Source organism: Diceros bicornis, chromosome 38 (genome assembly GCF_020826845.1).
Source record: "Diceros bicornis minor isolate mBicDic1 chromosome 38, mDicBic1.mat.cur, whole genome shotgun sequence".
NCBI lineage: Eukaryota > Metazoa > Chordata > Mammalia > Perissodactyla > Rhinocerotidae > Diceros > Diceros bicornis.
The window spans coordinates 13,038,738-13,061,413 of record NC_080777.1 but is presented as its reverse complement, the minus strand read 5'-3'; the positions used below and the strand labels follow the sequence as shown (position 1 = coordinate 13,061,413).

Sequence of the window (22,676 nt, the reverse complement as noted above, 5' to 3'; positions counted from 1 at the left end):
GGTCAAATATTTTGGAAAGGCTAAGTATTTAAATTGAGAGAACTACAAAATGTTGCAGAAGGAATCATTCAAAGGGAACGAATACAACACAAAAGACTGCAGGTAATGAGTGAGATGCTCAGGGCACACACATTTCACGTGAAGTTGTGACGCTGACAAAGTAATAACAATGTAAAGGGGAGAGAAAGAAAAAAGATTTCTAAGAGATGAATTAACCTATGAATCACATTTCCAAATGTGTCTCAGACCAGCATCTTTCATAGAAAAGAAAGCATGTTCTACTAAAGAAGCAGAATACAAGAAGAATATCAATTAAAACATAAAAACAAAAAATATGCCTTACAGTTTTCTCTATGTTTGGATTCAATCCTCTGCTCACGTTCTGCCTTCATCTGCTCAGCAGGAGTATCATCCACATAAGCCTTCCCTTCCTGAATTAGTTTCTCTGCATATTTCATTATAGTTTCAAAATGATCCGAGGTGTAAGTAAATTGATCTGGTTTGATATGCAACATTGCAACATCTTCCAAGATAACCTGCAATAAGAATCCAAAATAACCATCGGTTTATCTTTTGCATTTTCTTGTGCACTTTCAATCCTTGATACTGCATTTGGGCAAATGTAACAATACACCATCAGTCTTACACAGCCTGAAAATGGTTGTGGAAGTTGTATGATATTAGATCAGGAAAAAAAAAAAGACATTCATTATACTAGCCTCTAAATTTTCAGCTGAGAAAGCTGATCTCAAGATGGAGCTTCCCATTTACTCTGGAAAAGCTGGTTATTATTGGTCGTACTGACAATTATTTACCTTCTCTTTGAATATATTGCAGTGCTTCTGAACAAAGATGATATAAGAGGCTAGGAAATCTTCACATTTTCCAATACCTACTTAATGTTTGTTTCATTCACAAACTTAAGATCATATGACAAAAAGGAAACCTGCCTCTAGTGACCAATTCATTTAAGAAACTAGTACTTATATGAAAATATAGCACTTAAGTAAATTCAATAACAATTGAGGAAGAAAAAAATAAACTGAAGTTTTTTCATATGGGAGCTCAACATTTCTTGGCTTAGGTCTCAGACACAGAATACACAGATGAGGGGAAAAAAAGCAGCTATGAGAACAAACTTAATTTATTTTCATACCATGAAGGTATCAGGTCACCCTCTAATTTTAATTAACTTTTCTGACAAAGGGTCATCACTACACCTTTAATTACCTTCTCAAAATCTTCCTTTTCTTTTTCAGGATTTGTGTCATCAAATCTCATGATCAGTTTCCCTTTAAAGTTAACCTGGTAGTGCTGGTTCAGAAGAGCAGCTTTTGCATGCCCAATGTGTAAGTAACTAAAACAAAAACATTTCACAGAGAAACTCATTAACATGTTTTAACTAAATACTTAAACTTAACCTTCTTGAGGAGATGAGAACTAAACAAAAATCCTTCTAGTTGGTACTCCAGTCATATTTTATTCTCTAGCAAGAAGTACTGTGATAGAAAATCTGACCCTGACAGGAAGGAAAAAAGACTACAACATTTATAAAATAATCATAAGAAACAATTTCACATACAAAATCTGACAAAGGTACAAGTTATTTACAAATATTACAACACTAAGGAGAATCTTCTTTTTCTTGCTTTTACAAAGGAATAAAGGGTCATTTAGTTAGAGGAAAACTGCTTTCAAAACTGTTTCCAAGGCTACAAGGTAGTGTCTTTTGTAAGACCCGATGCTACTGAGGACTGGGCACCCGGCTAATGCCCATTAGAGAGAAGCACCTCTGAAACTGCCACTGTCACTGCGATAACTAAACGAAAGAGTACATGAGAATTAGGAGCCACAGAAAAGCCACTTTACTTCTCTAGGCTTCAGTTTTCTCCAACGCCAAAATAAAAGAATTTTAACCAAATGATCTTGAAGATCTCATCTAGTACGAACACTCCATGAATCACAATCTATGAAAACACTATTCTGTTCCTATGACAATTATAAGGAATAAAATAAATCAGAGGCACTGTTGATAATTACACATCAACATCCCCCTCTATCAATGAAGTGAGTAAAAAGCAATATCCTATATCACTACTGCTGAAAATACACTTCATTGGGCATCAAACAAGCCATGAAGCAAGGAAGTTTAAATAATCAGCTCTCACTAATTTTTATTAGTTTCAATTGATAATGGTAGCTGCAGTCACACTGTTCTACAGATAGTCACCCAGTTTCATGCACACCTATGCTCAGTTGATATCAATGGGGAAGGAAAAGTCATATTCCTTGTATGTCTTTATAGCACTTTTTTAAATCAATCCATTTTTTAGAAATCCATGCAGCATTCTAGATCAATCATTCAATTTTAAAGAGTTTATATGCACAGGTTAATGCAGACAAGTATAAGGCAATGCATTTAGAGTTATACAAAACTTTCTGCATAAAATAAAGGGCTGCAAGTGATATCCCAGATGAAATCTTAGAACAGAAAAAGAACATCAGGGAAAAACTAATGAAATAAAAAAAAGCATGGAGTTTTGGTAATAATAATGTATCAATATTGGTTCATTAATTGTGACAAAGGTACCACAGTAATGTAAGATGCTAACGTTAGGGAAAACTAGGTACAGGGTATATGAGAACTATATTTTACTACTTTTGGAACATTCCTGTTAATATAAAACTATTCTAAAATAAAAGCTTATTAAAAATGAAATAAAGGACTGTGAGTTCCGAAAAAGAAACAGAAATACTGTGCACAGTTTTCCCTGAAAGTGCTACCCCTAGTCACATGCTATATACCCATTGTTAAAAAGCGAAAAAAGAAAAGATTAACAACCACTGATTACCTACTATTTGACAACATGCTTTACATACAGTAATTAATTTAAGAGGGGTGATGAAATCAAACCATTATCTTAAAGATATTATTTCTGAATCTGAAATAATGTATACAGTTCTAACATTAGCTCAAGAAAGCTAACAGGACTATAAAATATTCACAAGGTAACTAAAATAATCAACTCAAGAGACAACCTAAATCAGAACAGCAAAAGAAAATAAGATTCATGCTGTGTTAGTACTGATGCTGAATTGGGCTTCTGCCACACATAACAGACACAGGCAGTGTAATTTTTAGTCATATCTAGAGCCAGACAGCGTAGGTTTGAGTTTGGCAAGTTGCTAAAACGTTATATGAATGTTGCTAAAACATTTGTAAAATGGAGATAATAACAGTGCCTTCCTCACAGGGCTGTTAGGATTAAATAAGTCACTCTACGTAAAGCGGTTGGTGGTACCTGCACATAACAGGTGCTATATATATGATTAGCTAAGAATAAGACGCGCAAGTGAAGCCATCTGATCTCTCAAGCAAGACACGGAAAAGAAAAAAAAAATGATTAACAAATAATTACAGAAGAATTCTTTAGCAGTATAAGGGGATATGATCAAAATCATGAATATTTTAAAAACCTGAACATTGATTTATATTCCAAATCCCAAAACTGTATTCGGTCAAGAGCATGGTCTCTGAAACTGACATAATTTAGAACAGATAAATGTATTTTATATAGTAAATAATCAACATGAGGAGCTCACTATTCCAAGAAGTGACAAAGACAAAAAATATAGATTCAAAAAGGACAAATGTTCAAATAGCATAGCTATAAATAGCCACTGCTAAAAAAGAAGGTTTTATCAAACTATTAAAGTCACTACCCAACGGGACAACCATGACCTCTCACACCAAGTACACAAGAGCAGAATACTGGGTGGCAGGGACCCAAGATGCGGGAATTAACCTATGTAAGATAAGTATTATTTATGACTAATTCTACTCAATCAACTACCAATCAATCATTTAATGATATAGTCTGTGAATTTTCCAGAATCATTACTTCTCCTTCATCTCCTTCTACCTATCCTTTATTTCACCACCTAAATCACCAAACTTAGAAAAGCAGAGAGAAAATGTGGAATTCTAAAACTGATCGTGCTGTTAATGGCGCTTATGAAATAGTCTGTGAAGAACTATTAATACAAAGCTAAAATAAAATTGCTTCCTAATCTGCCACTTTCTATTGTCTACATATTCCATTTACTAGATGTGTAAGAATTTGGTTACAGAATACACAACCTGGAACAAAATTTGGAAAAAAATAATCATCTCATTTACAAAATATGGCACAATACTTTCCTAATGGTTAAGTTTCTAAGAGAGGCTAACTGCTTTAAAAAGAGCCATTTTACTATATTCATATCACTGGAAGGGCTCTATTATAAAGCCTGTCCAGGATGCTTTAAAGAGGCTGACACGTGTGCAAGGGCAGAGACTCCCCTCAGCCCTGGGGAATGCTGGGCAAGGTCTGAGGTAGCCGCAGGCTGGAGGCCTCCAGCCAGAGCAGTCTCTTCTCCTAATGAGCTATTCAAATAATATTATTTTCTATAGGTGCCAAGAGTGAAAGGGGTTGGGGAACTTGCTAATAACAGAAAGAGTTGAAGAGGAATGGGCTTTTCAGGACTCCCCTTCCCTTATTTGGGAAAAAAATCATAACTTAAAATAATTCTACCATAACTTCTACTGCTAACTGAAATCACCGCCCAGGGTACAAATGCAAATTCTTATTAAATTAAAGTCTAAAAATCTCAAAATATAAATAAAACTTAAGCCTTTCTCTTCATGGATATTTTTCTATTTATAATTAAAATTCTGTGTGGGGTAAAATAAAAATGTCATCTCTCCTATTCTTTAATAAACTAAAACTACAAATTTAATAAATTAACATTAACTGTAAATAATTAAGAAACTATTAAGATGTTTAGAATTTTAACTCCCACAATTAAAATCTTACTTATTTTCTTCTATATTATGAACCTATTAATATTAAAAGTATTTAATAACTGCCTTAAAGCTTTTCCACTAAATACATTCAATTATAAGTTATATTTTCTTACCCACTAGCCTCTGGAGGAAATCTGACGGTAACCTTTCCCATTTCAGCACCTGGAAGCTCAACAAATTTCCCAACATCTTGCTTTTTCTCAGGTGCCTAAAAAGCAGAACAACAAAAATAGTTATCTGGTTAAATGTTTAAGAATACATTAATTCAACAAATACTTAGTACCCACTATGTACCAGGCATGGCTATGAGAAAAATCAGGACTAGAACACCATCCCTGCACTGGGGACTCAAATCTTGTGAAGGACATAAGTAAAACCAAATACCAATAACAGAAATATAAGTACATATATATATACAGGGTGTTATTACAGCAGTCAGTTGAAGTTAACCAACAGCATCTAGGGTCATCAAAAAAGCTTAAAAGGAGGTTAAGAAGCAAGCTGGAGCTTGAACAATAAGTGGAAATGTATCAGATGGAGAGTGTATAAGGGCATTCATTCTAAGAAAAGGAATAAGAGCACAGCTAAGACACAAAGGCAGGGAAGAACTGTGCAATGTCCACAGAAAGTAAGGAATGCATGTTGGGTGGGTGGGCAAGGAAGCTGAAATAGTTGATTAGGCCAAAGACATAAAGGTCCTTATTAGCTTGGCTTTTAAGTTTTAGGCAAGGGGGAGTTCTCAGAGATAATGGGACCATTTATTTGTATTTTCTAAAATGATACTCAGACAGTGCAGGTGCTGAACTAGGAAAAAGAGAGACCAAAGGAAGGAAGTTCAGTGATGAGCTCATGGTATTAAAACAAGCAGTGGGGTAATGAGGCCTCAATAAAAATCAACAGCAGGGGAAACAGAAAACAAATCTATAGATATGAAAAGTAATAATAGAACTTGTTGACCGACTAGATGTGAAAAGTGGTGAGAGATGAGTGAAGATTTTTAGCCAAAACAACTTAGTAGATTGTAGTGTCTTTATACAAACAGGCAATAGTTTTCAAATTTTACTGCATCAAAACACGTTTAAATTGAAACTTTTACTACACATGCCCAGTATGTAAAACAGATCAAAGTAGAGGGACTCTGGCTGGGGAAGAGGACCTTTTCTACTGTATTCTATGTCACATCCTCCTACAGAATCAACACAAAGCCTCTACCCAAGCCCAGGACTCAATGGTCAATGGTTCAAAAACCAGAGAATAGAAGATTCAGGAGGAAGAAAAGATTGTAATAGCTGTGAAATGGCAAGATTTTAGTTACTTGGAGTTTGGGGGGACACACGCTGGATGATCATAATCTTTTAAACATATAATTACAAAGATTAAGGCTTTACGTAGTTAAACAATTAAAGTCAAACCAAGATTTAACAACAGCAGATTCTTCCAAGATCTCTTATTCATGAAAAAAAAATAAACTATGAGTAGGAATAATTTTTTTTCAGACCTAGGGTCTCAGAGAGACAGAGACGTCAGCATTAAAAAAAAATAAAACATCGGGCCGGCCCCGTGGCTTAGTGGTTAAGTGAGCGTGCTCCACTGCTGGCGACCCGGGTTCGGATCCCGGGCTCGCACCGACGCGCTGCTTCTCTGGCCATGCTGAGGCCGCGTCCCACATACAGCAACTAGAAGGATATGCAGCTATGACACACAACTATCTACTGGGGCTTTGGGGGGAAAAAATAAATAAATAAAATCTTTAAAAAAATAAAAAAATAAATAAAACAGGCTTACCACTTTAGCTTTGGTTGCTGAAACATTCCACTTGGTACCTACTGACTGGAAGGTCTGCTGGGCTTCAAGAAAGCCAAACCAGCGCTTCACATGAACAGGAGCTTTGCCCTGGTTCACCTGTTCCTGCCAGGCAGCATGTCCTATTAGCAAACACAATTTTACCACCATTCAATAAACCTGCAACTTCAAAAGCAAAGTTTCAGTTGCGGTTAATTTAAGTAAATGAGATGGCTTAAAGTTGTGCTTCTATAACGCAAATTTTAAAATCTAGGTTTTCTAATACTTTAATATATTTTACAGAACTCACAAAAGTTAATTAGAAATTTTTTTTTTAGTTCAACTCCCTGAAGTAAATACTAAATCCTGCCCTCACCTCCGCCACACCCCCACTATGAGGCCAATGCTACATTTCATAATGAAGAAAAAGCTTTAAGTAAATCGACTAGAGAACAAAATAAAAATCAACATCAAGAAGTAGAAGCAGCTCGTTCTTCACATGTAACATCAAAAATGGTACCGAATAAAAGTATCTTTAACCCTTTAACATCACAATGCTAAATCCTTAAGATACTATCTTTCTTTCATGAACATTAAGTCAAAAATCAAAATATACAAAATTGTCCAAAATATACAAAATTGTCCAAAATAAACCTATACATGAAAAGGTCTAATTAGAAAAGGTCTTTATTTTATGTTGGTTATTACTATAACAATTTAATTTGGAGAAAAGTGTAAGCCACAAAAAAGTACAGAGAATATAAAAACTACCCCACATAACCCAGATTTAAAGAATGATAAAACATTTTGGCATATTTGCTTCAGGTTTTTTTTAAAGAAAAAGTACTAACAAAATTCAAGTCCCCCCTGTACCTCTCCTCTCATCAATCCCATTTCCTTACCTGTTGCAAACTAGTCATAGAAGAGGAAAAAAGCGACCTCCCAGAGGAAAAACCCCACATCACCCCACACACATACTCACACTTACTGAACAATAAGCAAGTCAGAGACAACGGGGCCTGGAGTAAAGTAACGGCTGAGATGGGAGAGGTGCTGATATAAATGATTTCTTTATGATCAGAGCTTCTTTAGCAGGAACAAGGTCAGCTCCAAAAGCAAGAGAGGTGCTTGGGTATTGAAAGAGAGATGACCCCCAGGGAATAACATAGCCAGGGTGGTCATTCCTTTGTAAGAAAGTCCTAAGTGATTGCCTATAGATATAGATATACAGATACACACATTCGTACACATAGAAATATGTGTACTTCTTATCCAGCGAAATATTAAATAATTAAAACAGAACATTCTTTAAGAAGAATTATTGAGGGGCTGGCCCAGTGGCACAAACGGTTAAGTGCGCGTGCTCCACTGCGGTGGCCCGGGGTTCACCGGTTCAGATCCTGGGCGCGCACCAACACACCGCTTGTCAAGCCATGCTGTGGCAGCGTCCCATATAAAGTGGAGGAAGATGGGCATGGATGTTAGCCTCGGGCCAGTCTTCCTCAACAAAAAGAGGAGGATTGGTAGATGTTAGCTCAGGGCCGATCTTCCTCACAAAAAAAAAAAAAAAAGAAATATTATTGATACCTTTTAGGGTGGCCCAAACACATAAATCTGCTAAGCTCAAAGAGTTTCCAACTAAGAATGTTCTCAGAGACAGGCAATGATTGAGCTCGTTGATTGCAGAAGTAAACAAATCACATGAAGACAATTTTGTAGCACTAAACTCCAACCAGTGATCAATCTGTCAATACAAAAGACAGAAGAGAAATGCACCCCAGGGTTTAGATTCAAACAAACAAATAAAAAACAACATCAGTTAGTACCAAGCTTTTCTTATCCCAGATTACAGAATTTAGTTTTGAAACTTAATCTACTATTGTTGTAATTAATTAAATAAGGTATACTTAGAAAGGAAAATGGATCCAAACTATGTGCGTGACCTTGGAAAAAACCTCAACTTTTCTAAGCCTGTTGCCTCATCTGTAAAGTAAAGGAGTTGCATAAAATAATCTATACAGTCCCATCCAGCTATGAAATTCTAGGAATCTTGGAAGAGGAAGGCAGCACTCAATGACCCAATAGGACAGCTGGTATGGGATTAAAAGTTCAAACTCAGGAGCTAAGAGTTTTTTTCTGAAAATAAAAACAAGATGAGAATTCCTTAACTTGATCTATAACTAACGTTTCATTAATATCCTTAAATAGAATAATAGTACCTAAGCCAACAATAAAATGATGAGGTTCTCAAAAAAACAGAAGCATAAACTAAAATAAAACACAACCCCACCCAGGACCTGTTCATTCCTTACCTCAGTATGTTCCATCAGGTTAGAGCCATAGAGCCCAGCTGTAGTTGCAACTCGAGCCAGGTAGCGAAGTATGGAATTTACGTCTGTGAAGACCACATTTCTAGAATACAAAATAAAATATTACTGTTGCTCTAGCAAATCAGTAAGTCATGAGACTTACAAAGAAATATAAAAATAGAACTCATCATAATTACCATGTACTTTCCATTACATTAAAAAAAACAGGTTTTTCTACTTTGTTCTTTATTTCTATCAAATTTTACAATTTGTTCTGAAACGTTCAACTAAATCCAACAATTCACTTCAGAGTAGACTACCTGTATGATGCTTCATCCTTCTATTTGTTTCTACATGTCTATTCGGTGGTGAAAATATAATTGGGATACTGTGAATAACAATGATTTAAAACAAATCAAGGCAAAGAAGCCAATGACATACTGTCATAAAGAGACCAGTTTTATCAACTTTCAGGGAAAGTTCAACCCCCATCAAAATTGTTTTGTACAAATTATTTTTTAAGAAGACACAAACTAAGAAAGAAAAAGAGACTAAGGAGAAGAGACAATAGCAATAAAATTTCAGAAACTAGAAAGCAGATGGATTTAACAGGCCTGAAAAAACTGAATCTTAAGTGGACAGTAAACGAAGCTGAAAACCAATCCAATTTAATTTTAGAATTCTCAAAATCTTCCTAATCAATGGAACCAGGTACCTTTGGAAGTGAGAGTGAACTGGGGCTAAAACAAGAGGGACTGGTTGAAAAGTCTATTTAAGAACCAGTCAGGAAAAAAAAGAGTCAGAAATACATATACCATTAAACCCTATTCTGCATAGCTGGGCTGCTCCTCTTACCCACTCCTGGCAAAAACCAGAGCTTTATTCTCTAAAGAGTGAAACAGAGGGTCTCTCGACTGGGGGAAATCTGGCACAGATGCAAGTTGGCCTACAAGGATAATAGGGAAGATAAACCATAGGCAGACTGGATGCTGAGATCCTTAGCCCTCTCCCCACTCTCAGCTCCCAGCATATTCTGGCACCAGCTCTTCTTCACCTTCCAAACAGGAGACTCAAAGTCTTGTCTGAATACTCTGATCAGCCCAAGAAGAAAGACCTAAGGATACTAACATCAGAAGTTCCCCCAAATGAACAGCTCAGTCGGATCATCCCAGAGCAAAGCTCAGAGCTGACAAGCCCACCCTTGAGTTCAGAACTTGTAAACAGCTTTAGTCTCCCAGCCAAAAATCTGAGAACAGCATCACGAGGTAACAAATATTTGAAGAAAGCCTTTAACTTGAAGGATAATAATCAAAATAAACACACAGAAAAATGTAACTTGGACAAATTAGGAAAAGAAAGCTTAAAAAGTAAATAAATTCCCTGACAATGAAACAATATACTATCGCAATCATAAAACAAGAACAGGATACTACAAAAGTATCCAGAAAATACAAAAACCATAATTCTAAGATATTAAAAACATAAAAGCAGAAATGAAAAACTCAATAGAAGAATGAGATGATAAAGCTGAAGAACTCTCCAGAAAGTAAAGAAAAAAGAAAAAAACAGATGGAAGATGAAGGTGATACTTTAAGAAAGTAAGAGGACTAATCTCAACATCCAAAGAAGGGAAAAAAAATGGAGAGGAGAAAATCATCACAGAAAAAAATTTTCAATTTCCCAAAATAAAATTATTTCCAAGTTTCCACATTGAAAGGAGCAACCAAGCGCCCAGCAGAAGAGAAGAAAAACGGACCCAGACCAAAGCATATTACTGTGAAATTTCCAAATACTGAATCTTAAAGGAAGATTCCTGTAAACTTCCTGAAGTCACATAGAAAAGATAAGGAATCAGAAAGGCTTCAGAACAAAGCAAACAATTATTTCATGGGAAGTAAAAGTTATACATGAAAAATAATCATAACATGTGGCTCAGCAGTGAATAAAACTTACAGAGCCATTATAATGTAAACACTGAATGGTGATCTAAACAAAACTATGATACAACTACACCGGCAGGAAAGAGGAGATGGGGAGTAGAAGGATGTGTCTGTCATATGTATTTTGTTTATCTTGCCCCTTCCCCAGTACAAGCCTTTCTGTCAGTTTACTACGGACCTTTTAAACATATTTCAAAATCTGCACCCTGTTTGAGAATACCTTTGAAACCCTCTTTTAATTTGGTCCAGATTCCACTATGTGGTAAAGTATTCTTAAAAGAATCTGAAACCAAGTTGCATCTATTTCTTACTTTCATATTCATAAGAGAATAATGTCTCCCTTTCCAGTTCTTTTTGTTCTTTTCAGTGGGTTCCAAAAGAAAGAGAAAGTCCAAGGGCACTCAATCTTCCATATATCCTGGATGCAAATGATTCACTTTAATCAAGAGCATATAGTATATGCTCATTGCAGAAAAATTTGAAAACAGAGAAGTAAAAAGAAAAAAAAAAAATCACCCATACTTCCATCACCCAGAAACAAACACTATTAAAAGTGTTGTACACTTCTCAAATACATTTTTCTATGTAGATATGTAATTTTAAATTTATGTCCTGCTTTTCTATTAATATTAGATTATGAACATATCCATAAAAATTCTTCAAAAGCCTCTTTTTCGTAGATGCCTAATATTCCATGCTGTGGACTTATGAAATTTATTAATTTCTTATTATTATTCATTTTAAATACAGTCATGTGTCACTTAATGACAGGAATACAGTCTGAGAAATGCGTCGTCAGGCGATTTCTTGTTGTGTGAACATCACACAGTGTACTTACACAGACCTAGATGCTATAGCCTACTACACACCTAGGCTATACGGTACTAATCTTATGGGACTACCATCATATATGCCGTCTGTCGTCGACCCAAATGTCATTATGCAGCGCATGACTGTATTTCCAATTTTCCACTAGAATAAATTACAATGGAATTAAAAACCCTTATATAAATCTTTCTGTACATTTCTAGTTTCTTTTAAACAGATTAAACAAGTGAAATCAGACAGCCTGCTGACAAATTTAAGTTTCTGAGTACATACAGTTCTTTTAGAATGAGGAAGAAAACCATACTTCTTTCTAGGGACGATCTACCAATTAGCAAGTAAAACAAGCATACATTTAACCCTGAATATTTTAAAAATGCTGTGCAGCACTGAAAACAGAGATATAAAAGCACTTACTCAGACACACGAAGAATATTCTCTTCCCCTTCTTCAACAGAAATGCTGACACTGCCTTTCACATGTTCTACTGCCAGTAATGCTCCTAAAAAACAAGGAGATGAAAAGATTTATTTCTCTTTATAAACAATGTAGTATTTAAAACATGAATCATAAAGCAATAAAGATGAGTCAACAAACCAATACTAAATCCTGCAAGGAGTAAACTTTTTTCTCAGCAGTCTCTAAACAGAAAGCATAGTCATCTGGTCTTGGAGAAATAACAAATCAGAATCCCTTCACTGGCACAGCCCAACTGCTTTTGAATATGCTCAGCTTCCAGTGAGGGACACTGAAACTAATCTCTTCCTCCATCAGGAGACAAGAAGAAATCAGAATAGTATTTTGTATAAATGCTATTGTTAATAGTATTTGAATGACTGCTATCTAGTAGGCACTGTGCTAAATGCTTTACAGTCCTTATAATTTTTAATCTTTGTAGTAACCTTAAGAGGTAGACTCTTTACAGAAGAGGAAACTGAGACTTCTAAGGATTAAATAATTAGCCCAAAGTCCTTGACTAAATATGTGGCAGTCAGTATTTAAATGCAGGTCTAAGGCAGTCCAGGACTCAAACTCTAAAACGTAATCTTCCTCTCAACACATAACAAAGTTGACTAAATTGATTCATTATTCCTCTGTCCCTTAATTTGGTTAAGATGGACAACCAGTACCCAGATATTGGCTTCTAAATATGCTCCACTGGAAACAGGGCTGTGGCAAGGAAGGTACAAGATAAACCTGGAAAATTTTATTGTGCTAGAAAGCAACAAGTACACAAAGAATGGATAAGAGCTATGCCAAAAGGACACAAAGGCCAGCTTGGAGGGGCTCCCACTGGCAAATAGGGGCAATTTGACCACTGAAGTAAATGATATAAATTTTAGTGTATCAATACAATGGAATCTTATACAGCAAATAAAAAGAATGAACTACTGTTACAGGCAAAAAGATAGATGAATCTCAAAGCTTTATCCTAGGTACAAAAGAATACATATGATCTGGGCCGGCCCCGTGGCTTAGCGATTAAGTGCGTGCACTCCGCTACTGGCAGCCCGGGTTCGGATCCCGGGCACGCACCGACGCACCGCTTCTCCGGCCATGCTGAGGCTGCGTCCCACATACAGCAACTAGAAGGATGTGCAACTATGACATACAACTATCTACTGGGGGCTTTGGAGGAAAGAAAAAAGGAGGAGGATTGGCAATAGATGTTAGCTCAGAGCTAGTCTCCCTCAGCAAAAAGAGGAGGATTGGCATGGATGTTAGCTCAGGGCTGGTCTTCCTCACAAAAAAAAAGAAAGAAAGAAAAAGAGAATACATATGATCTGATTCAATGTGTATGAAATTTTAGAATAAGCAAAACAACAGTTACAGAAAGCAGATCAGTGACTATCAGAGGCCAGAGATGAGGAAAGGGGACTGGCAGCAAAGGGGCATGAGGGAACCTTCTGAAGCAACAAAAATATTCTATATCATTATTGTGGTGGAGATTACACACTGTACATATTTGCAATCAATTTGTACACTTAAAATTGGTGAACTTTATTCCCACACTCTGCTTCGGCAGCCTGGGGTTCGCAGGTTCAGATCCCGGGCGTGGACCTATGCACCGTTCATCAGGCCATGCTGTGGTGGCGTCCCATATACAAAATAGAGGAAGATGAGCACAGACGTTAGCTCAGAGCCAATGTTCCTCAGCAAAAAAAGAGGAAGATTGGCAACGGATGTTAGCTCGTGGCCAATCTCCCTCACCAAAAAAAAAAAAAAAATTGGTGAACTTTATTATATACAAGTTATAACTCAATACAACTAATCTTAAAAAATAAAGTTTTAAAATTTTAAAAATAGAAAATGAAAATAAATAACAGATTATAACCTATTGAGTACATTTTGCTATGAATTTTTTTTTAATGGGGAAGAGAAAGCTCTTCTCACAGAAAAATGCTGACTAATACATGCAGAAGGAATGGTAGAATGGGAAGGTCACCATTTGGTGCCATCTTAATAATAATCATGTGGGGCAGGAAGCATCAATGGATGCTGAAACCAGTAAGTTTTCATGGGGAGTGGAATGTTTACATGATCCCAAAGCATGTCCCCACAAAATGCCTGTTAATTACAAAGGGAAAACTCTGTAGTGGGGAAAGCTCACAGATACCATCTTAAGTAATCAAGGTTAGAATCATCATCAATAGGGGAAAAATTAAATTTCATGCACCAAATAATGGGCTGCAATGAAGGACAAATCACCCAAGTAACATCAGTAAAAACCATAGCTGTTTATCTAAAATGTGTTGGGAACTTTACCTACAATCTCATTTAATTCCGGCAACCAACCCTTTGTGGAAGATATTATTCCTCCTTTCTTAAAACAAGGAAACTATAGGAGAAGCCAAACAAGGAACTTGCCAAGGTTCCATAACTAGTAAGTGGTAGCCAGAACTGGACCCAGGTCTCCAGGAACCAAATGTCTTTGCTCTCAACCATGAGGCCATATTGTCTAGTGCTTTCCAGCCCAAGAATCAAACCCCTTTCTTTTAGAGTTTATTGATTTGTGTGAGGCGAGCCCATAATTACTGGAATCAATATGCCAGAACATTATCATTTTTAAAATATTTAAAATGGCTATTAAATTGTGGGTTTTGTTCCAACAGACTCAAAACAACACTAAAGTTGAGAACGTAATGAGCAATTCTATCAGCCCCATGTGGCCAATTGTATCTAAAGCTCTGGGCTTCTGGAACATTAGAAATGTGCGTCTATACTACATATACGCGTTAACAAATACGAGATCAATAAACTACTTGAATTCTTTCGTGTCGTTTCCCAAAGTAATAAAAAGGCAGAAACTCTAAGCTATCTATCCACAATAATCTCGGCCACGTTGAGAAAGCAATTCTAAATCGAACTTAAGATGTATCAGGAAGGTGACGGTTCGACGTTTACTACATCCATATGGCATGTAGTAAAGCAACCCCACCAATCCGCAGCGTAATTGGGTGTTCCAGCAATTACTCTGCACCTTTAATTACACAGAAATGCAACCTCAGCTGAAATTTTAAATGCTACTGCGATCGTCTGCCTTGTTGCCTTTAAACTCAATGAAACGTAAAGAAAAGTTAAGTCAAGCGGATTGAAGATCTTTTCTGAGAGGAGGGAGAAAGGGAAGTGAGATGAATAGGGAAAAATGCTAAAAGAGGGGAATGAGAAGGTAACAGTATTTTAAGCTTTAACGTGTTATTTCTACGAGCAGCTCTCGGTCTCCAGGGAAAACCACTCAAAAGAGGGAGAAGGGAGTTGGCTGGGAGGCATCCCTCTGCGAGAGAGGGTCCGAAGCTGAGCCTCGTGTCGCCCTGCAGGGACTCACGCCGCGCCTCCCTCCCCGCCCGGGGAAACTGTCTTCAGGAGCAGACGCAGCCGCCAGGGGACAGAGGGCGAGGGGCGCGGAGCCCACTCCGCGCACAGTTCGGGGGAGAGGGGCAGGCCCAGTCTCCCCGACCGACCCCACCACTGCGCAAAGCCGGGGCGCGGCGACCTTCCCTGCCCCGCACCCTCCCGGGCTGATGCAACCCACGCCGGTCGGCGGCCTAGGCCCCTTACCCAGGGGAGGGTCTCCTGAATTCACGGTCAGACAGAGCGCCGCCATCTCCACCGTCTGCGGGTCCACCTGTCAGTGCGCCTGCCTGGCGCCGGAACCACCCCGACCCGCCGAAAGCGAAAAGCTGCAACGTGTGCGCGCGCCTGACGCTGCCGCAGCCTTGGCCCCGCCCCTGCGCCGTGGCCGCCGCCGTCTTCGCGCACACCGCAGTGCGTCATCGCCGCGCGCCGTCTGCGCCACGCCGCGGGCTCCAGGCTCTTCGACCCCGCCCCTCGGCGGCTAGGGTCAGAAGGGCCAACGTGGCGCCCGGAGCCGCCGTCGGAAGGACGCTGAAGAGGGCGAGACGTTACGACACTTCGTAAAGCAAGGGAAGCAAGCTGCGAGACTTTTTCTGCAGTGTGGTGCGCGTTCACGTGAAGCACGGAATGAGATGTGCAAGTGATGTTGTGTATCGCCGATGGGTAGTGTGTGTGCATGAACAGCAAAAGTCCTGGAAGCATACATGCCAGACAGCCAGCCATGGTTACACGGGGGAGCGGGGCAAGCTTTTCTAATATTTCCTCATTTTTTTCCGAAAGAATGTATTTTCGAGTTATTTTCATACTTGAAAATAACTGTTAAAAGAAAGGGTTTATTTATAAAAGGCATTACTAAAAGCCGCTGCCCCAGTTTGTCTTGGCTTTATTTGCCTGGACTGTGCCAGCCTGCGTTTCAGAGGGTCATCCGATTCCTCTTAAACCCTGGGGGGAGTGGAAGAGGGACGAGGGGCTCTTAAGGCATACTCCAAGGGCTGGTGTCCGAGCTCGAGGGGCCGAGGATTCCGAAAAACGTCTCGAACTCATCACCACCCCCACTTTCTCTTAACCTCCCAAAGACGTCCCTCTTTTCGCTAGGGAGTGACACTTAGATTAAATATGAGACGAGTGCTTAAGGCAACTATAGGGTTGTCGGTGCCTGTCCTAACCCACCGCGAAAGATGGCTATCTTTTTATATAGCCACCGTCCAGAGTAGTTAAGGCATCTGAGTTAGGAGGAGAGCTCTCCCCCTACCCCTACCTTCCTATCAGAATCTCTAGGGATGGGATCCATAATCTCATTGTATCAAGTTCTCCAGGGGATTTTATGCACATCAAACTGTGCCTTTCTAACTCCCTTTGTTGAAATTGATTGTTTTTTGCACACCCTGCTAGCTCTTAAGATTCTTGTTGCTGAAACCTTAGACGTGTTTGGATTCCCCACAGTTCCTAGCACATACTAGGGGGCCTTCCTACTCTATCATAATTGGTACCAGGAAAAGGCTACAAAGCGATTGATGCTGAGGGAGTTGGGAGGAGAGTGATACAAAATTTACTTTGAAAAATGTAAATAAGAATTATGAAACAATGAAAATAAATTTGTAACATCTTTTATCTTACAAAATTTAGGTTTTCTTGCAACTATGTGTTAATTCTTAGAACAAAAAATAAATGTTGAATGTTTCTTTTTGTTGTTTGGTTTTTGCTGAGCAGAGGGGATGAGGCGAGAGTTCCGGGCCAGGAGCCAAAGAGCTGCCCTTGTAGAAAACACTGCCACAGTGCTTGGAAAGTGCTTAAGAACAAAACTTTCCACATTTTTGCGTATTAGTGGCTCACTAACAAAGTAGAATCTGTTTTATTCATTCCATTTTGGAGCCCACGCAGTAATGCGGGCTTACTCTTCGACTTGCTAGGTTGAGGGATAGCAGGAAACCAGGTCTATGAGAGACTTGCAAAACAGAAGACAGAAAATCATCTGGTATCTTATCAAGTTTAAATTATACTTGTTTACTTATAGCTTCATCTTGTTCTGAGAAGGATTTAATCTACTTTACTTAGAAACATGGGATAAAACAAATCATTTTAATTGAAGAAAGCAGACAAAAGAATGTAAAAGGAAGGTGATACCAAGAGAGAAGCTAGAACACTAAATAGATGCCATGAAATCCTGTTCACCTTCTTGGGAGGAGCTACAAAATTTGACTGATAACCAAGAGGAAAACTATCTACTACCTAATGCGGAAAGCACAACTGTCCTAAGAGAGAGACTAGAATTAAATAAAATTAAATATAGATACACTCTCAAGGTATCTCATAGAGAGGGCGCCATAAAAGGTTTCAACAACATATTACAGTAATTTGGGTACATTGTTCATTCAATAGTATTTTTAAAGTACATGCTATGTGCCAGGCACTGTTATTAGTGCTAGGAATATGTAGTGAACAAAAACAAGATCCCTCATTTCATGAAGATTACATGATAGTGGGATGAGGCAGAAAATAAACAAGCTAATTTCACAAAATAATACGTTTTGTGAAAACAATAAAAGGGTGTGATGGGATTAAAAGGAATGGAATCAGAGAAGGAGAATTGCAGATGCAATAGTCAAAGAAGTCCTCTTTGAGAAGTCATTTGGACTGAGACCAGTTCAATGAGAAGGAGCCAACTGTTCAAAGATCTGATGTTTCATCGCTGGAGAGAAAACATTGATTTGCTTATTTCTCAAAAAAATTTTGTAGATCTGCTTTGGAGACTCGTTCATATGCGTATCTCTAATACAACCCAGCCCACTATTGTCCCTGGACTGTGAGCTCTCCAATGCCAAGAACTATGTATTATTCATTTTTGAGTCTCCAACACTATGCACTGTGCTTGGCTTGTAGCAGGGTCTTAATAAATGTTGACTTGAACTAATGAATGAGTGAATGTAAAGTAATCCATACTATATGATGCTTGCTTCATAACCCACGTAATAACACACATGTCGGGACTTAAAAACTAAAGACGTGAGTTAAATGTACATAAAGTGCACATATGAATATGTAGGAACTGGAGAAGGAATAATTTAGTTCCTTTTCTAACAAGATTCTTGATGCTTTAATTAGAAATTGATTCTTTGTAATTAAATTTACATATTACTATTATTTGTCCCCTTATTTCAATATATGAATTATTTATTTTCAATAGAAAAATAGAAATTAAAAATAAGTTCTTTTTATCTGTTGCTATTAACAAACCACCACAAAATTTAGTGGCTTAAAGCAACAACATTTTATTATAGCTCATGTTTTTGTGGGTTAGGAGTTTGGGCGGTCCTTGGCTGAGTAACCAATAGATGCTCCATGTGGCATCAAGTGGGGTCACTCTGCTATTTAACTGCAAAAGGGCTTCTTTCCCTGATGCCTGAAGTAAGAAGTCTGGAAGCCTAGGCTCAGCTGGACCTCACTCTCTCTCTGTATCTTCTCGGGTCCTCTCCACTTGATACCTCCAGCAGGGTAGTAAGACTTCCTACATGGTGTCTGGCTGCCCCGAGAGTGAAGGTTCCAAAACACCAAGATGAAAACTGCAAGCCTTCTCCTGATCCAGCTTTGAAGTCACACAGCATCACTTCTGTGGTGCTCAAGTCACAGGGCCCACCCTGATACAAAAGAGGAGACTACACAAAGGCAGGAATACCAGGAAATGTGCTTCATTGGGGGCTGTAGTGGATTGACTTGTGTCCCCCAAGAAAAGATTTGTTCAAGTCCTAGCCCCCAGTCCCTGTAAATGTGACTAGTAGGAAATAGAGTCTTTGCATATATAATGAAGTTAAAGATCTTGAGATGACATCATCCTAGAAAGGAGAGGGAAATTTGACACACAGAGCAGAAGGAGATGTGAAGACAGAGGCAGACATTGGAATGATGCAGCTACAAGCCAAGGAATGCCAAGGATTACAACTGGCAAGGACCACAAGTGAGGAGAGAGTCATGGATTCTCCCTCAGAGGTTCTCCCTCAGAGACTTCAAAGGGAACCAACCCTGCTGACACCTTGATTTTGGACTTCTGGCCTCCAGAACTGTGAGAGAATCCATTTCTGTGGTTTTAAGCCACCCAGTTTGTGGTGATTTGTTACAGCAGCCCTAGGAAACTAATAGAGAAGCAATCTTTGGAGACTATCTACTACAAAAGTTTAAAAGTTCTCCAATTTCTTACTTTATACAGATCTTTTATCATGTACAATAGTCTCATTGATACAGTTCTTTACTCTTGGATGTGTCTCTTTCTTACAGAAGACAGTGCAGAGAAAACTGTAATTATAAAAGTTGTCATGTGCCATATTATTAGCAGATACAAAAAAAGAAGATGATTGTGGTTAACTTATTTTTCTTCATAACATCTGTGGAAAGCACTACTAAAAAGTTTAAGTGCACTGTCAAAATATCTTTGGTGAATAGGTATTATTTTATAAGTTAAGAAAGGAACATTTTTTTAAAATTTTTTGTTTATTGCAGTAACATTGGTTTATAACATTGTATAAATTTCAGGTGTACATCATTATACTTCTGTTTCTGCATAGATTACATCATGTTCACCACCCAAATACTAATTACAACCCATCACCACACACATGTGCCAAAGAAAGTAACATTTTATTTTAAAATATTATAGACAAAAATTCTGCAGTTCAATAACCCATGGAAAAGAAGAGCTTGAATAAAGAAAATATGGATCAAAAAATTAAAACTATAATAGGTCCTTAGTTTGAAAATGCTAGCGTATCACTCGTGAAGCAAACACCCACTTTGCATTTGATCTGTCTGCTCCTTGGTTTTGGAAAATCAAAGGAGGACAACATTTTCTTTTCCTCTGTCAACATTTCATCAGCATTAGCCCTGCTCTGCTTAGGGGCCTGAGAAATCACTGCACTCAACATTGAGTAGGTCCTTTAATTTAATTAAGTGGCAGAAAACACGAAAGGAAGAGCTACAACAGATCATGTTGCAAAGTCAGGATATGTGCATCACCAATTTCAAAATCTTCTGACTGAGTTAAAGAAACTCACTGATGCATATGAATTGAAATTCGCCTACAGGCTCTATGGAGAAATGACGTTATCAATTTCATCAGGAATTCTTGGGTAATGCTAAGAAATTTTACCCAGCCAGTGTGAAATCTGCTGAATTTGTAAATGCTGTGGAGGAAAGTCAAAAGATTAATTCCTGGGTGGAAAGCCAAACAAATGAAAATAATCAAGGACCTATTTCCCAGTGGCTCTCTTAGCAGCTCCATCATACTGGTTCTGGTGAATGTAGTCAGTTTCAGAGGGCAGTGGGACCAGGAATTTGATAAAGAAAATACCAAAGAGGGGAAATTTTGGCTGGACAAGGATATGAGCAAATCTGTGCAGGTGATGAAACAAAGCAAGTCTTTTAATTTCACCTTCCTGGAGGATGTGCAAGCCAAGATCCTGGAACTATTATACAAAGCAAGCATGAATTTGCTGACCTAAGCATGATTGATCATGCTGATCTGAGCATGATTTTGCTGCTGCCAAATGAAGTAAATGGTCTGCAGAAGCTTGAAGATAGCCTCACCACTGAGAAATTGATAGCCTGGGCAAGCTCACAGAATATGAGCAAGAGAGATGTGGATTTGTACTTACCTCAGTTCAAAGTGGAAGACAGCTATGATCTCAAGGCCATGCTGGGAGCGATGGGGACAGTGGACACCTTCAGTCAACAGGACACCAACTTCTCAGGCATGACCAGGAGCTATGGTGTCATGGTGTCTAAGATCCTACACAAGTCCTTTGTGGAGGTGACTGAGGAAGGCATGGAGGCTGCAGCTGCCACTGGCATGGAAACTGTTCCAACATGATTACCAATTTATGAATATTTCCATTGTAATCACCCTTTCCTGTTCTTCATCAAGCACAGTAAGACGAACAACATCCTTTTCTTTGGCAGAGCCTGTTCCCCTTAGATGGTATTAGCCTGTCACAGCTTTTGAGAAAAGTTCACAGAGTCATTCCAGTAAACTGATTGCTAGAAATAACAGGTTCTCTTTGATTCGTTTTCCTTTCCAATTTCATAGTAATCACTAAGAATTTAAAAGTTGAAATAGCATGCTATTTTTCTTATATTAGATAACTAGAGAATGGGGAACTTTGGGGATTTTAGTTGTTTACAATCTTAATATGAGTCAACAGTTTAATGTGGCTGTAAAGAGCTAATGCAGTGTACGTTAATAGCATTGTGACGGGCAAAATAAAAGAGAGAATGCTTCCGCCTGCACCATGCCCTGATCACACCACGCCCAGAACGTTTTGTTCAGTTCTGAGTACCGCATTTTAAAAGGCATATTGACTAACAGGAATACGTTTGGAAGAGGGCATCTGGGATAGACTAAAACTATCATTTGAAGGATTGTTGAAAGGACCGGAGACATCTGGCCTAGAGAGCAAAGGCATGGGAGACATCATGATAGCCTTCAATATATGAAAGATTGCCATGTGGAGGATCCTAGACTTGCTCTGTATAGCCTTAGAGGATGGTGGACAGAGGTACAGAAAAGCAGATTTAGGTGCATCTAATAGTAACAGGTGTTTAGAACCAGTCAGGCCTGCCTTGGGCAGTATTACATTCCTCATCACTGAAGGTGTTCAAAAACAGGTTATTTGGTTATTCATTTGTTGCATAAATGATTCCAGGAATCTCTGTATCCCTAGTGCATTATATGGTAGAAGACACTCAGTATGAAAAGAATTTTAGAAAAAGATCCAAGGATTTCTCAGCAAACAGCAATCTTTTCCCTATATATCGTATAAGATTCAATCACTCCCTAATATTTAGTGGGTGTACATCTGTAATGTGTGGGAAACTGTGTCGGATCCTTTGTGAAACTTAATATCAAAGAAATTTTAAAAGTCACATTGACTAAAAGGAGTATGCTTGGAAGGGGGCAGCTTCAAAACATCAAAGTAATGTATCATAGCATTGGCACTGTGTGAATTCATTGCTTACTACGTGGAGGTAAGCTGTGACCAAATCCGAGAGAGCTACCCTTGTCTTGATCCATGGAAGATTTGAGAGATCTAATTTTCTCATTTTAAATATCATTGCAAAATTTTAACTTCTGAG

General features: G+C 38.3%; 2 protein-coding genes across 2 annotated transcripts in view; one reads left to right on the top strand and one right to left on the bottom strand.

Moving 5' to 3' along the window:
• The window catches only part of EPRS1 (glutamyl-prolyl-tRNA synthetase 1), a 65,846-nt gene extending 49,956 nt beyond the window's left edge, over window positions 1-15,890 (bottom strand). Inside the window, exons 1-8 of the mRNA XM_058533688.1 lie at window positions 15,762-15,890; window positions 12,120-12,204; window positions 8,941-9,040; window positions 8,216-8,372; window positions 6,632-6,771; window positions 4,960-5,054; window positions 1,231-1,357; window positions 344-536 (exon numbers count right to left, since the gene is read on the bottom strand). Of these exons, the coding sequence (XP_058389671.1) occupies window positions 344-536; window positions 1,231-1,357; window positions 4,960-5,054; window positions 6,632-6,771; window positions 8,216-8,372; window positions 8,941-9,040; window positions 12,120-12,204; window positions 15,762-15,807 (943 nt within the window). The 5' untranslated portion in view covers window positions 15,808-15,890. The remainder of the gene's footprint in view (window positions 1-343; window positions 537-1,230; window positions 1,358-4,959; window positions 5,055-6,631; window positions 6,772-8,215; window positions 8,373-8,940; window positions 9,041-12,119; window positions 12,205-15,761) is intronic.
• Window positions 15,891-20,926: 5,036 nt separating this feature from the next.
• LOC131399584 (serpin B4-like) lies at window positions 20,927-21,414 on the top strand. The gene is made up of 2 exons (XM_058533923.1): window positions 20,927-21,022; window positions 21,058-21,414. The coding sequence occupies exons 1-2, from the start codon at window positions 20,927-20,929 to the stop codon at window positions 21,412-21,414; spliced, it is 453 nt and encodes a 150-aa protein (XP_058389906.1).
• The last annotated feature ends 1,262 nt before the right edge of the window (window positions 21,415-22,676 follow it).

Coding starts and splice junctions, on each gene's coding strand:
- LOC131399584 (XM_058533923.1), top strand. CDS start 20,927: ATGAGCAAATCTGTGCAGGTGATGAAACAAAGCAAGTCTTTTAATTTC. Junction 21,023..21,057: donor TCCTGGAACTATTATACAAA/GCAAGCATGAAT, acceptor AGCATGATTGAT/CATGCTGATCTGAGCATGAT.